The sequence below is a fragment of the Triturus cristatus genome, chromosome 4_1 (assembly GCF_964204655.1).
Source record: "Triturus cristatus chromosome 4_1, aTriCri1.1, whole genome shotgun sequence".
NCBI lineage: Eukaryota > Metazoa > Chordata > Amphibia > Caudata > Salamandridae > Triturus > Triturus cristatus.
Window position 1 is genome coordinate 796,373,238 of NC_140585.1, and position 15,027 is coordinate 796,388,264.

The window sequence follows — 15,027 nt, forward strand, 5'->3', positions numbered from 1 at the left end:
CGAAGTGAAAGCGAGGCATCCACGTGAAAGGCTCTGCAGGGAGAGAGGTGGGACTGAAGCAAGGAAAGGCTCCCGAGGGGCTATTAGGAGTCAGCAGACAACAACAAACAAGACAAGCCCGGCGGAGCGTGGCGCGCGCGCTTGGCGGGGGAGCGCATTCCAGGCGGGGGAGCGGACCCTCTCAAGTGCTATGCCAAACGGATTGCATGGCGGCACGATGCGTGTGATTGTGCGCGTGCTCGCCATGCAATCCGCTTTTCGGAGCACTTTTGGGAGCCCCTTACAATAGTCTCGCTTTGCGATCGCTTACGCGATAGCAAGGCGAGACCTAAAAAACCACTGCTGATATGGAACACATTAAACATTTTCCACTTTATGCATCAACTAGGTATTGCAGTACCTCCAGGAGAAAACCAATCCGGCCATTTTGCGACCACTCTGTATTGCTTTATTTAGTGTTATTTTGTTTTTGTTTCGTATTTTGAACCATTTTTTTCCTCCGTCCCGAGGCTGCTTTTGGAATAGAAAAATGTCAGAAAAAATTACATTTGCAATACAAAGATTTTTTTTTTTTTATCAGTTTCACGGGGGATCAAATAAAGGAGAGGAAGCTAGGTTAAGATCTGTTTGTTGAAGTCATGGTTTTTAGCAAGTGAGGAGGAGCGAGATGGACAGAAAGGGGGAATAAGAGGATGAAAGGGGGCAGCTGCCAGCAGCAGAGCAGAAGTGAACACTCTAGGGAGGTAGGCGGTGTGAGATGAGTGTGGTGTGAGGAGGGGGATGGGTTTCATCATATTTAGGAGGTTCCACCCCGTGGTGAGGCAGGTGAATCCATCCATGGGATTGTTTGGTTTTATTGTGATTGGACCAAAGACGAGCTGAGGAGCAAACTTAAACGTTTTCACTATACGCATCAACAAAGTATTGCAATACCTCCAGGAACGGTGTACTTCCCCACCCGGGAAAATCAGTGTTGTTCAAAGACGAGAAAACAAAAGCAGCGCTTCACTGGCAAACTCTGTAAAGTGGCACTACTATGTTTGGTTGTGAATAAAACCAATCTGGCAACTTTGTGACCACTCTGTCTTGCTTTATTTAGTGTTTTTTTTTTTTTTTGTATATGGAACCTTTTTTAGGTATCGCCTGACCCAGCGCTTGCGCTGGTCTGGCGAGAGTTAAAGTAAGGGCCTCAAAAAAAGGTACCGCCGGCCTCAGCCTTCAGTGCATGTGCGCGGGCGCACGCTTGAGCAGAGGCGCCATATGGCGTGATTACTGCTGCGCGCGCACCACTCGCGCACATGCACTGCAAGCAGTTGTCGGCGGTAGCATCTTTCCCCGCCACGGCAGTCATTTCTCGAAGCAGGCGCTTGCTTTTTTTTTCTGTTTATTACTTCTATGTAGTAATGGACGGCACCCTTGCTTTAGCTTAAATATCTTAGGCTAAAGTCAGGTGCTGAGATTGCTTCAAAAGTAAAGAAATAGACAATTCTTTACTTTTGAAGCAATCTCTGCACCCGACTTTAGCTTAGGATGTTTAAACTAAAGCACGGGTGCCACCATTACTACAGAGCAGTAATAAACAGAAACAAGCATTGGCATAGCCAATAGGTCTTGCTTTTGGGACCTTATAAGTATTTAGTTATGCAACTGTTGCATGGCTAAACACTTATAAGGTCCCAAAGGCGAGACCTATTGGCTATGCCAATGCTTGTTTCTCTCTGTCATGAGGCAGCACTTTAGAATAGAAAAGTGTCTGATAAAGACTTTCCTGTTCAAGTGGGCACAGTGCAATTTTTGAGCTCTGCAATGTTATCCTATGGAAAGAAGCAAAAGTTCTGCTAACAGGTACAGTACTGCAACTTACGGGACCAATCTCCAGAAGTTAAGGTGAGTGGTGGGCAAGGTCTAAGGCAGAAACAGCAGTACACCAACAGCGGTGCGGGGGCTGCTGTGTGATGGGGCAAAACCTCATCGGGAGCCCAATATGCTTCTATGGAGATCGGTCACTGCGAAAAGAGGCTGTAAGCTCTGGCTAGAAGGCCAGTCGGACTAAACCAACAGGGGGGTTAAAATCATGTGATGCTTAGTGTCGTAAGGACACCTGGGGTCCCATTCTCCACGGCCCAGGGGTGACGGATGCAGAGGTGACTTTAGGCGTCTGGTTGTCTTACTGGGAGCAGTCGCGGTCTACGAAACGTGCATGCAGGCAGCGTAGGTAAGGTCACAAGGGGTGAAACCACAATGGACTTGAGTTCTGGAGGGCTGCGGGACTTTGTTGACACTGTTGGCCCCCTTCAGTTCAGGCCGGGGGCGACTTGTGCAGTGGTTGCAACAGGCGTCTGGTTTTTGGCTGATCAGGAAGCCTCAGACTCTTTGCTTAAGAGTTCCTGCAGGCTGCAGAAGAACAGGTCTGCTGCTAATGGAAATACTTGGGTCTTAATCGAAGGCAGTCAGTCCTCCTGGCTTTGTTGAGTTTACAGTTGCAGGAAAAGTCGACTTTGGTGCAGTTTTCAGCAAGGGAAACAGACAGGCCGACAGGGTTGGTATCAGGTCAGGTGCTTCTTCTCTCCTCTCTGCGTTTGCGGTTCTTCTGTGTCCTCTCTCTTCTTAGGTCATCAAGATCTGTTTCTCTGGTGCCAGTGACTCCCTTAAATACTGAATTTAGGGGAGTTAGGGTAGTAGCCAATGGACTGGTCACTATGCCCCCTGTAAGACCGCATCCTGTGGGAAGTGGGCATAACCCTGTCCCAGAATTCCTACTTACGCCATCACAGAAATGGCTACTTCTGAAAAATCATGTAAACCTCAGTGTAGCCCACCTTAGGGATGGTACTAGCCTGGAGGTGCTACCTGACTAGCTAGTTTTCTGCCTTTCCTGGTGCCAAAGGGGTTCCGGACAAAGTGGGGCGGCTTCCTCCTTTGTGAGGGGAACCAGACTTGCATTCCAAAGGTGGCAGCTCTTGAAGCTTGCAGGCTTGGGAAGGCTAATCAGCAGGTCTTCTTGTGGGAGGGGGTGTTACACCCTCTTCCCAGACAGGCTTTCGTTCTGGGACTCCTAAGAGCAGAGGCTCTCACCCTAGGAATTCACAATAGCTTCTTTGGTGGCAGGCTGGAAAAATCAGTCAGGGAGCCCCCCACAGGCTGGTAGGTTTTCAGGGGGCACCGCTGAGGTGCCCTGTAGGTTCATGTATTGGTAAATCCATCACTGGAACCAGTGTGGGTTTATCAATATGAGATATTGGATACCAAACGTCCCTATTTTCAGTGAAGCCATCATGGAGATGGGGAACTTGTTTTCACTAGTTCCCAGCACATGTTTTAAAATGACTTCCCTGTCCACTTGCACTGGCAGTAATAGAACTGACCGTCACAGGGGCATATCTGCTCATGCAGGTATGCTCTTGCATGTAATATTCATCACCCTACCTTAGGGCTGTCAGGCCTGCTGTAGAGGTGGCTTACAAATATCACATGCTGTGTTATTTGACATGGCACACAGGGATGTGTGACATGTGGTGTTTTCACTTTTGTCTGCACCAAGACACACAGCCTACAATGGCACCTTACATGTGCTTGGTGAGGGATGCTGTAGGGTGCCACAATGTGTACTGCTGCCTTTGGGGACCCTCTTTAGTGCCTCAGGCCCTAGGTAACCAGGGGTACCATCTACTAGGGACTTAAGAGGGTGTTAAAGGTTTTTCTAATTGGGTAAATAATTGTACAGTTTTGGGAAAGAGTTCTAGCACTTGGGACCTGGTTAGCAGGAATCCAGTACATTTCTAGTCTAAATATCATCAGTTACCAAGCAAAAAGTGAGAGTGACCATGTCAAAACCGGCTACTTTACCATAGTTGCCATTGGGAATGATCATTGGTACTTAGTTATAACATTTTCATGTAAATGCTTTCATCCATTTGTATTACATTTTGTATTAGACTCTGTTAAACATCATTTAAAAGTAATGCCTACATGTTCCTATTACCTTGTTCAAACAGGGCGTCATTACGGAGCAGTGACTTGTGAAGGGTGCAAAGGTTTTTTTAAAAGAAGCATCCGGAAAAACCTTGTGTATACTTGCCGAGGGTCAAAGGAGTGTGTCATCAACAAACATCATCGTAACCGCTGTCAATATTGTCGACTGCAGAGGTGCATTGCACTGGGAATGAAACAGGACTGTAAGTGTGAACACAATCTGTTTCCATTTACTATGTTGTAAGGAACCCAGATGAATCAATGAACTTAGTAAACATGACTAAAGACTGCAATATTTAGCAAATGTAGAATCCTATAGCAAAGACTATAATTTTCTGTTACAGTAGCTGTCGGGAGACTCAAAGGAGCATTATGTGGGATGCTGTGTTTGAATTTATATTTGAGACTTCTTGCATATCTTTCTGGTAAATTTTGCATTAACATTGGTCTTTCTGTAGAGATGCCAACAGCTTTAAGTCTTGTATCTAACATAGTTGGCTGTATCACTGTAGGTCTGTACCTGTAAATATTTCTGTATTTCCACATCAGGCCTCCCGAATCGCCTGATATTTCACTACTTTCAGGGAGCCTCAGTACAACTGCTTGTGACATATGCTCCTTTCTAATAGGCTACAGGACCTCAACCTTGCTTCTTCCAGGGGTTGCTGAGGTTGGAGAGGGCATAATGGTAGCTGTAAACCAATTGTAATTAGGGCACCCGGTTTTATGGTAATTTTATTTTTTGCCATTTACGTCCATATTTATCCATATTTATTTTTGGATAATTTTATCTATAATTCTGGATATTTATTTTGAGTTTTGTGGAAAAATTAAGCTTAAATTAGTAGATTTCCACATTTATTTAACAGATAAATATGCACTCATGCTTGAGTGTCTGCCAGGTTTCTGTGCTGTGAACCTATGCAGAAGATGAATCGGTGCACTTATATGAAAATATGAAAATTTCACTATCAATCTTGTGCATATCTACTGCTGTTAAAGCCTCTTTACTAAAGTTCCTTTCTTTTATATACTCCTTTATCTATTAATCCACACATCTATTGGCCTGGCAGTCATGGCAGACAGTATTTGGAATTACTCAAAAAGCTACCCAATTTACGTTTTTATCCACATTTAAAAAATAAATACAGACAAGAAAATGAATGTTTTAGGTCTTTATCTGTAAAAATCAGTGAAAACGGAAAACAGGGAGCCTTAATAGCAATTAAGGATTTTTTTGGGTTGTTAATTTGCCTATACATAAAAGCAGTGGATTTGTTTGATTTGTGGACCATTATGGGAACCAGTTTAAGGTGAGTGCCACATCTCATCTAAACAGATTGCTCGTCAGCTTTGTGGTTTGTGTACTTCAACTTCAGCTGATGTAGAACAAACCAGGACTATCTTCTTTACAATACATCATATAGTTCTAGGTTTGTGAAATTGTAAAATTAGGTCATTCTCATTTGGTGTTGCCACTGGATAACTGGCAGTGACCCAATTCAGGGAATGTCTTTAAGGCCTGATTAAGGTGATCTGTATTGCATACGTTTTAAAAGTTAGCAGAGGCAAGGGTTTAGAGGCCATTCCTTGTTTCAGTGTATCCATACCCTGAGGCCTAACTAAGGTTATATACTTCATTTCATACTCACACACCTAATTTGATCTCTCTGTACCACATTCTTCTGTATTTTGTTTATCAGAGTGTCCAGAGTAGGTCCATGAGGCCTGGATCTTTGCCTAATATGGATAATATCTGCATAAAATAAATGTATACAGTGCGTTTAAGTGAATTTTATGTAGTCTGTAGTCACTGTGAAAATCTGGTGAGGATTTGCCCCTACGCATTAAAACAAATAATTTTATGGTGAATGCTGAGGGGCATGAGATAACTTGGTATATTCCCAGAATCACGTATTATATGTAGTTTTTCAGTCTGTCCTGCTGGCTTTCTGCTTTTTAGCTTTTGTTTGCAATGATATGAAGTAATAAATGGGACTGAGCACAACTTTAGGGACAGTTGTGCTTATTAATCCACATTCAGAGATAAACTGCAGGATTTGGGCAGTCTGGTCTGATAATATAATTTAGTGTAACATAGTTTCAATAGGAGATGGTAGGAGTTTATATCAAGGCTGGTAATTTGCGTATCCCAGGAGTCTCGAAGTTCTTATAGCTTAGGTTAGGTATTTTATACTCCCATGCCAATTCTGTTGTAAATTGATCATGTTATATACTTTTTTTTAAAATGGAGTGTCTTCATAAAACATCTACAGAATTGTGATAGTCACTATTATGTAAGAGGCAGAGGTTCACTTGGTGGCTCTATGTTTACAGTTAAAACACTTTCTGAACTTTGTTGCAAGTGTCCACTAGCATTCAAACACAGTATGAGTATTTGAGGACTAGTAAATTAGGATTTGTAAGCTCTTTTCCCTTTGTATTTATTTTTGCAGTTGTTGGCATTGCTGTATTGTTATTTAAAATGGCATTCCCTCTTTTCTAGCTGTTCAGTGTGAAAGGAAACCAATTGAGTCTCCCAGAGAGAGATCGTCCAACTGTGCTGCTTCCACAGAGAAGATCTATATCAGGAAAGATCTCCGAAGTCCTCTTGCTGCCACCACCACATTTGTAACAGACAACAGATCTCAAAGGTACTGTGGCTATTCGCAAACGCACAAGCTTAACTTTAATACTGGTTTGTTTATTTGACTTAGTGTATGCCTTATTCTTTTAGGCAATCAGGATTCCTCGATCCTGGAATGCTGGTCAACATTCAGTCTGCACTGAAGCAAGAAAATATGTCTCCTGAAAAAGTACGTCATCACATAATAACTTGAGAAATGTGACAAACCTGTTAAAATAAATTCAAGCAAATATGATAACTTTGACAGCATTCAATTTATCACTAGACCTATAACAAGACTTTTCCTACTACAATTGAAAGAATTTGACTTTTGTTAACAGAAATAAATGGATTATCCTGCATCCCTCTTATAAAACGTAAATTAGGTAACAATGCTTTTGTGTGTGATTAGAAACAGTTCTTTCAGAAGTTGTGGGCTTGTAGTATTTTCGTTTATATCCATTTATTTTTCACTTCTAACCACCTGCTTTGCAGAGGTTCAGACTAAAATATTACAGTTTAAGTTAAATTGGATTGCAAGCAAGAGGAGGGTTATTTGGAGAGTATGACACATGTGTCCGTGCATATTGACATACATCATGTGTAAATACATTTTGCATATATACATCGGTGTGATTTCCACTGTGGTGGAGGAGAAAGGATTGAATAGTCACAACTTGGTCACGTTCGGATTATAAGATCCCACCTCAACTCGGTGAGGCACAGGATGCTTCCTCACTGATATGAGAGTTGAGTTATAAAGGATAATAGGAAGCCAGAATTGCACATGATAGACATTGGTTTTACCAACTATAATCAAATGCGTGGGAAAATTGTAAAGCATGTGAAGATGAGAGAGCTTGGTTGTTGTATGCACTAATCAGTACGAGATCTCTTGATCGTGACGTGAAAGAGTTTATAGAAGAGCAAAGGCTGGCTATCCTATTAATAATAGAAACATGGCTGGATGATTCATCTGGCTTCAATTTAATGATTGGCTTTAGACGTTTGTGATGTGATTACAGTTAATTGAGATAGTTGAATTGGGGATAACTTGCAGTAAACCATACTAATATGAAATATATCGCATATGAAAATCTTGCAGCACAATTGAATGAGAATATGACTGAAACCTGGATAGTCATCCTTATTCATTGGTCTCCATAGGGAACACCTTATTTAAAGCCCCTTTGTCTGAGAGCATAGTATAGTTTATGCCACCATAATTTTCGGAGATTTGTACTTATTTTAAAGGGTGACCGGGGTCTCTGCTGACCGTCCCCTGTACATTTCCCTTGACCGTAAGTAATTGCAAGTATAACAACTTGCCATTCAGAGTGGAAAGAAAACACAAAAATCTAATGAGCCTATCCAGAGAGTATTCACTTTAGGAACATAACATTATCAATAAGAGAGACAGGTATTTAAGTTGATTCCCTTCACCCTCTCTTCCAAGAGGTGCGACACAGAAAGTCTTTATACACATTGAATGTGCTTTCATCAGACCCAGTTTTAGTGTGAAAAATATGGAAAAGTATTACAACAGATATTAAAAGCAGTTTGACGATTATACATGAACAATAAATTAATATTATAAAAGCAGACACCGTATTATATTCTCTGAATTCCCGTCCTGGCTAATAATTATTACTGAAATGTATACCATTTAGACAGCAAGTTTACTAGAAGTCAGAAAAGGTAAATTCTGCCTGAGAGAGACAATTTTTATATTAATTCTTACTGCAATCGTGAATCTGTCCCCATGATTAGTGATGTAACATGGGAAAAGTCATGGGAATTCTTGTATCATGATACACGTACAATTCAACTACTGTTACATAAAAAGTTATCTTTATATTACTATATAAACTAAATGCATACTATTGGAACTAAAACTACATATGACATATTGTTAAATAATAATAAACATCAGTGCATAAACATTATCAACAGTTGTAAATAAGAAACCATAAATGAAGCCTATAAGCCAAAGAGTACTGGTGAGCAGATGCATCATATAGTGTGCACTTTATCAAACAGTGCAAAACGAATGACATCACGGAGACCAAAGGGATAAGGTTGAGATCTAACTCAACCTTATCTGTAGAACTTTCTTAGCTAAGAATTGCCCAAATAGCCATACTTACCACTCCTCTACAGACACCTATTAAAATACATTATCACATTACCACTCGAAAGTTCACATTTACGAAATCACTCCCAAAAATGGTTAAAAAAAATTACCTTCTCAAATATAGAAATATCAACAAATTTGTGAATGTCTGAATCAATACATCAATAAACCGAAGGAAAATCTATCCGTCGCAATAAATGACAGTAATCCCTGCATGGCCAGACCTGCAGATAAATATGCTCCCTTCCAGTTCAATAAGTCACTCCTAAAAATGGGAATAACAGTTGGTTCTTCAATGAATTGAATGGTCCGAAAAGGACATTAAAATACAAAAAGGACAGGCAGCGAAATTAACCATCACCCAAACTAGACATCTTTAAATTCTTAATCAAAAAATCTCTTCTTGTGGTGGTCTCCTCTAACATGGAAAAGGCTAGTAACTCAACCAAGTTAATCTTAGCTGTTTTGAATGGTATTAAGAAAAGTTGAAAAGCCCTACCTCCACCTCGGTCCATCGGAAAGGATCTGACAGGCCCAATGCATTCTTTATTTCTACCGATCAGTCACCCACCAGGCCCTTGAAGCTCCTTACTTATCCTCACCAGAATGAGGTGTACTTTCTTCAAGCCATTGGCCTTGTGTGATCTAAAGCATTTTTCTTGGATGTCTTCATATTTTGTGGTCATACACCATTGTGTATGCGCACAAGTAATGGCCAACCCATTGGTGCCTCAGAACTAAATGTTATACCTGGAAAAGTTGGTCCAGAACCCTTGAACTACCATGGTTCCAAAACGTCGGCTTGAAGAACATTTGAATTGAGAGGTTATTTTACCAACATTCCTGCCACATGCACATGTGCAGATTTCTGAGCAGATACTTCACAATCTTGACATGAGAAGTGCTTCTTGCTTTTTACCTTAATATAACTACTAACTTGTGTTCTACCAATCAATCACGTGTGACCTTTAGAGTGAACAATGCTGGCTGAGTGGCTGCTCAAACCACCTTGCCAGAAACATAACATTACTCTGCATTGAGCCTCAGCTCCATTTGGTATCTTAGGCTCATTCTACCCTTGCTTAGGGAGCATCAGAAGTGTTATTTAGGCATTGAACTGCTATAAATCTGTCTGGTGGTGCTTGGATGACACCACATGCATATTACCAGCACTGTATACTTAAAGCTTCCACTAGCATTGCTGCTAGATTATCATGGTGTGCTGCACAATGTTTGCTTATACCTAAGCTTCTCATTGCTGGTCCACACATACCCAGGCACGCTTTGCTAATTCTTATTTGCTATCTAATATACCCATTTGGTTGAAAATGGGGAACATCCAAGTCGTACTAATTTGCTTAAGTTACTTTCACTGATAATCCTTTACTCACAGTAAGTAGGTTTATTCCCAGTTTGAAGACCTTCCAACCTGTTGGCCAACACGGGAAGTGAGGAAGGTAGACTTTAGAAGCATTTTATCCTAGGTGGCATGGTAACCACAAAGTTTAGAATAGGTTCAGCTATAGACTAAAGAGTAGCAGAGTTAGTCAGCAAGCAGGTAATACAGCCTCTTTCTAAAGTGACCTCGGGGATGTTGGTATAGTTTGAGGATTCTAGTATTTATGCATTTAAGGATTCTACTTGTGTCGTATACAATGAAAGGCAAGTTACTTTTCCATCACCTCCATGAGATCTTTAAAAAATCTTCAAAAAAAGGTTAACAAAGGTCGTAGGGAGTGAAAGATAATGTTATTTAGTTTTATTTGTATGGTTCTCTTTTACATTCATCTTTCCGAGGGGGCAATTGAGTGAGCAGGTGACCTCACAGGATGATGATGTAATGACCTGAATGTGTCGATACAAATCTGTAAAACGATGTCTTTAAATTCTGTAGCGACAGATTGAGCTCGAGGAAAGTTGTAGATTGGTATTTGTTTATAAGTATGTGAACTGCTGTCCAGCAGACCTTCTAAAGGAAAGAGTGAAAAACTAGAAGCTAAACAGAGCTAAAATATATCTAAGAATCTTGATTGGTGCTGGGTGAGTTTGCTTGAATGAAAATATCTTGGTGAAGAATGGTTACGTATGAATCAGTTCAACCTGGGATAGCATCTTTTACAAAAATTACTTTCCAAAAATGTTTTACAATACCATTATTTTCCCAGAACACCTTAGACCAAATAATCATGCCATTCCATTGTAAAAAAAAACCAAAAAAAAACATGTTAGCTTAAAATAGGTTTGTAAATTTGCAATATAGTTTCTAGAAGTACTATTTAATTTCCACTTGAAAAAGTTTTGTACCTAATTTAAAACATTATGAATTTTTTGGAACTATAAATGAACATTTAAAGAAATCTTTGGTAAGGATACATATACTTAGGAATACGTGTATATTTTTACAGAGAGGGAAATCCCAACATAAAACACATAACAAAGCGACTTGGCGCTTTGGAGGTATAAACCCCTCAAAAAATAAACCATACTATTCTATATCTGAAAACAAAATCATATTCTTAAATTAAGCGGAGGTTGGGCGTTTCTACCAAATAAAAATAAAACCTAATAAAAGCCTAAACTTGTCTGTGTACATAAATATTATATCTTATCTTCTTTTTCTTCTTCTTTTTCTTATTGTTATCTTATGTTTTATTTACTACCAAAAGCAAAACATAGACTGTTTTATTTATATATAGCTAGATCATTTGGGGATATAGCTACAAAAGGATGTTTGAATAGGAATATATACATTAACAGAAATACATACAAAAAGCAAAATGAAATAAGAATGTTAAGGGAACGTCATAATTGAAGAAAAATGTTTTACTCCGCTAAATAAAATAATATACTAGGAAGGAAAAGTATGGTATGATGGAATATATTTTTGAAAAAGGATTTTTGCAAATATGTTTTGAGAATCGATGTCATGTGTAGCCCAAACTAGCTGCCCTTAGTAGCTTACAAAATGCTACCTTATATTATTATATCTTCAACTATAAATAATTGGTACCACACACAATTGTTGTGAAAAAGTGGATTATTAGTTAGGGTGATTGAGACTTCTGCAAGTAATAATGTCACTATTTTGCATCAGGTGCAGTTAGGTTACTTTAATATAAACCTTACCTTGGTACTGGTTGGCTGTAGCGCAGAGCGGTCGGACTTAACTCAAAGGAACAAGTCTAACGCATTTTTAGTACCAAAACAGTGTATACTGTGAAAACACAACATAGTAAAAAGCCCAGCTCAATTTATAAAAATAGTAACAATGTTACTGAGAAACTAAATACCCAAACTACAATACAGCACTCCAGGGGAAGCATAGAGATGACTTTTAGGAGTTTTTGAGTCTTCTAGTGCCAAAAAGCACAAAGTGCAAACCACAGATATCTGGTCATGCTAGATGCCGTCAAAGTCTAAAGTTAATCCGACCAAGTTGAGCATAGGTCTGCTACAGAGTTCAGGTTCCGTCCTGGTGAAAAGTTTACCTTTTGGCTTCAACATGCAAATTGAATCCTACCGGCAGTGTGATGCCAGCGGCTGCGGTTTGGTGGCAGCCCTGTGGTAGCCTCTGGTTCTTTTATGAAAAAGTTCAGAAAAAGTTTCTAAGTGCCCCACTTTTTCAATCTTGAGGGGGACAAGGGTCCAGGACCTTTTGGGCACCACTTGGTGAATTAGGACTTAATCTCCCAGAAGCCACCAGCAGGGCCCAGGACAAATCCAGTTGGAGCTGGTCAGCGGGAAACTTCTGCGTTGCAGGCTTTTGTACTTGTAGCAGTGGTGTTCTTGGAGCTTAATAGGAGGCTAGCCAACTAGCCGATGGAGTCTACACTTCTGTCCTGGGTTCAAGTGGGAACAGGTCCAACCCGAGGTATTTCTCTTCAGAGGTAAAACAGCAGGTTCAGTCCTTCTTCCCATTTTCAGTACGTTAGTATAGCAGGTGCAGTCCTTCTGTTTTTCACAGGTCCAGCGGTGTTCTGAGGAAATTAGCCACAGGTGTAACTTTTATGCCTGGCACTAGCCTGTGAGTGGGGAGACTAACTGACCAATAGGATTACAATTTCCACAGATATCACACCCACGCTTGCATCACTTCCAGGGGCATTGGTACTAAATGATGCCATAATGTATCTCTACCCAGATCCAAGATGTTAGAATCTTCTTTCCATGGGTCAAAGCTACGGGCACACTCCTGAGTTGTGTCCATAGAAATGAGAAACTTCCTCTGCAAAACCCAGTCCGCTCCTGCCCCATCTGGCTTTGGTGCCACTCGGGCTACATGGACAATGGCTAGGGCTAGCCTAGGTGGGAGTTGCATCGGCCTGTGACCGGGGCTGCCCCCTTTGAAGCTTCTACAGTTGGTGTCCACATTCCTCAGGAGAAGGTCACACCTTCTCTCCCAGCCAAGGCCCTTTTGTTGCCTTTCCTGAGAGCAATTCACACGTCCCAGCAGGCATGTGATGGTTAGGCATTATCTCTGAAAGGGCTACTTGAGGCTTTAGGAAGAAAAAAATGCGAACTTTCAAAAACTATGAAAAAGGCGCAGCTGCGATGCACTCAAATAATCTAATTTAAACAGTATAAGTGCTTTCTCAAACTTTCAACGAACTTAAACACATACTGAGTGCACCAGGTTAGGGGCTCTGCAGGCCACCTGATTAAAAAATGAAAAGCAAATACCCAGAAGTGTATCTAGGACTACCCAGTGCACTACAATCAATGCACTATAAAGTGTACAAAACATTACCAAAAACAATCATTAGTGATCAATATTCTTGTTGTGAACATCAATAGTCCAATCGGTTTTCAATGAATCAAAAACAAAGAATCAAATATTCAAATATTCTGGCCATGAAGTTGATGTATATCTGCTTTATTTCTGAAGATTGCAGATGTAGTCGTGGTTAAAAAAATGACAAATCATACAGCTTGTAATCAGCAAAAACATCAAGATTTCAAATGTACCAATGCATTTCGGGCATTCCACATAAGCCCTTCGTCAGGGGAATCTGCAAAAGTGACAGTATCCTATTTTTAACAATAAAATACCAAGTAAAGAAGTTGTGAGACATTGTGGATCACGGGAGGGCAGGAGAAAGACACAGTTGTAATCCCTATTAGCGTGCAGTCTCATCCATTTAAAAATAAACGTGAAAAGCAGTGAGGTGATAAGCAAACACGAAAAGCAGTGAGGTGATAAAAAACGATGAGGTGATAAAAAACTAACCTAAACATCTGATCAGTGACAAAGAAGAGAGCAATAAAATGACACCCGTGGAAACATACACCCCATAAGTCCAAAGCCAACCATAATTCACATCATACCTCTAGTGTTTAAAGTACATGGACTCTAAACGGAGACTAGAACCAACACCTAACCAACGAGGTTTCCTAGAGGAATGAAACATATGCTGCCGTAAGATTCAGCGAACTGAAACAGACTAAGTAATCAACCAGGAGTGAAATCAAGTGCTTACCTATAACGTTACGTAAAGGCACGCACTGCAAAGTGCTGCAAAAACGATCAAGTGAGTGTTGAAAACCAAGAGCGTCAGTAGTATCTAAAGAGTAAAAAATATAGATACTACGGTGTGAAATCCCGGAGAAAGGAAATATAAACAGGAAAAGACTGACGATATACCATGAAACGCTTACCTGAAACGATAAAATCAAGAATCCAACACCTGAACTAGCATTTTCATAATAGTATGTTTAAATCGACTTTACTATTAGTTTGGATTTTAAATCGGTATTAATTTGAGTGGTTGACCCATGGTTTTAGCTATTACCAAACTGAAGTCATACCTTTTAAAGTTTTAAAATGTATCCCAGTGCATCTCTATCGGCGAACTAGCCTTGCCACCGTGGAAAATGAGTTTGTCGATTTTTCACTGTCAAGTAAAACTAGTTACAAACTTCCTACTTTTTCCAATACCATGCATCCAGCCCTTTAGGCTTTTTGGGTCTACCTTACGGGTGACATAAAAAAAGGCTGGTATAGGCTTGGCAAAAGGCTTATTATGCCCGGTCGAATTTGCAGTTTTAACACTTGATTTTTGTCAAATGAGCTGTCTGAAGATGTCAGTTTTTTCTAACACATAACATTTAAAGTAAGCGTGTATGTGGATAGTACACACATTTCAAAATATATCCGGAATTATGAAAGCAATTTTTTTTTTCAATAAGTGTGATGCAAACAAAGATTTAAATAGGAGCAAAACAATTCAGAACACTATACTTGGTGATGTGCACATGACACACATTTGCAGAAATTTTATTTCCAAACATTGTATGT

General features: G+C 40.1%; 1 protein-coding gene across 4 annotated transcripts in view; it reads left to right on the forward strand.

The window, feature by feature from the left end:
- The window catches only part of NR2C1 (nuclear receptor subfamily 2 group C member 1), a 358,243-nt gene that overhangs the window by 123,883 nt on the left and 219,333 nt on the right, over positions 1-15,027 (forward strand). For all 4 annotated transcript variants that reach the window (XM_085653389.1, XM_085653391.1, XM_085653392.1 and 1 more), the window contains 3 exons: positions 3,996-4,175; positions 6,479-6,626; positions 6,710-6,788. In XM_085653389.1, the coding sequence (XP_085509515.1) occupies positions 3,996-4,175; positions 6,479-6,626; positions 6,710-6,788 (407 nt within the window). The remainder of the gene's footprint in view (positions 1-3,995; positions 4,176-6,478; positions 6,627-6,709; positions 6,789-15,027) is intronic.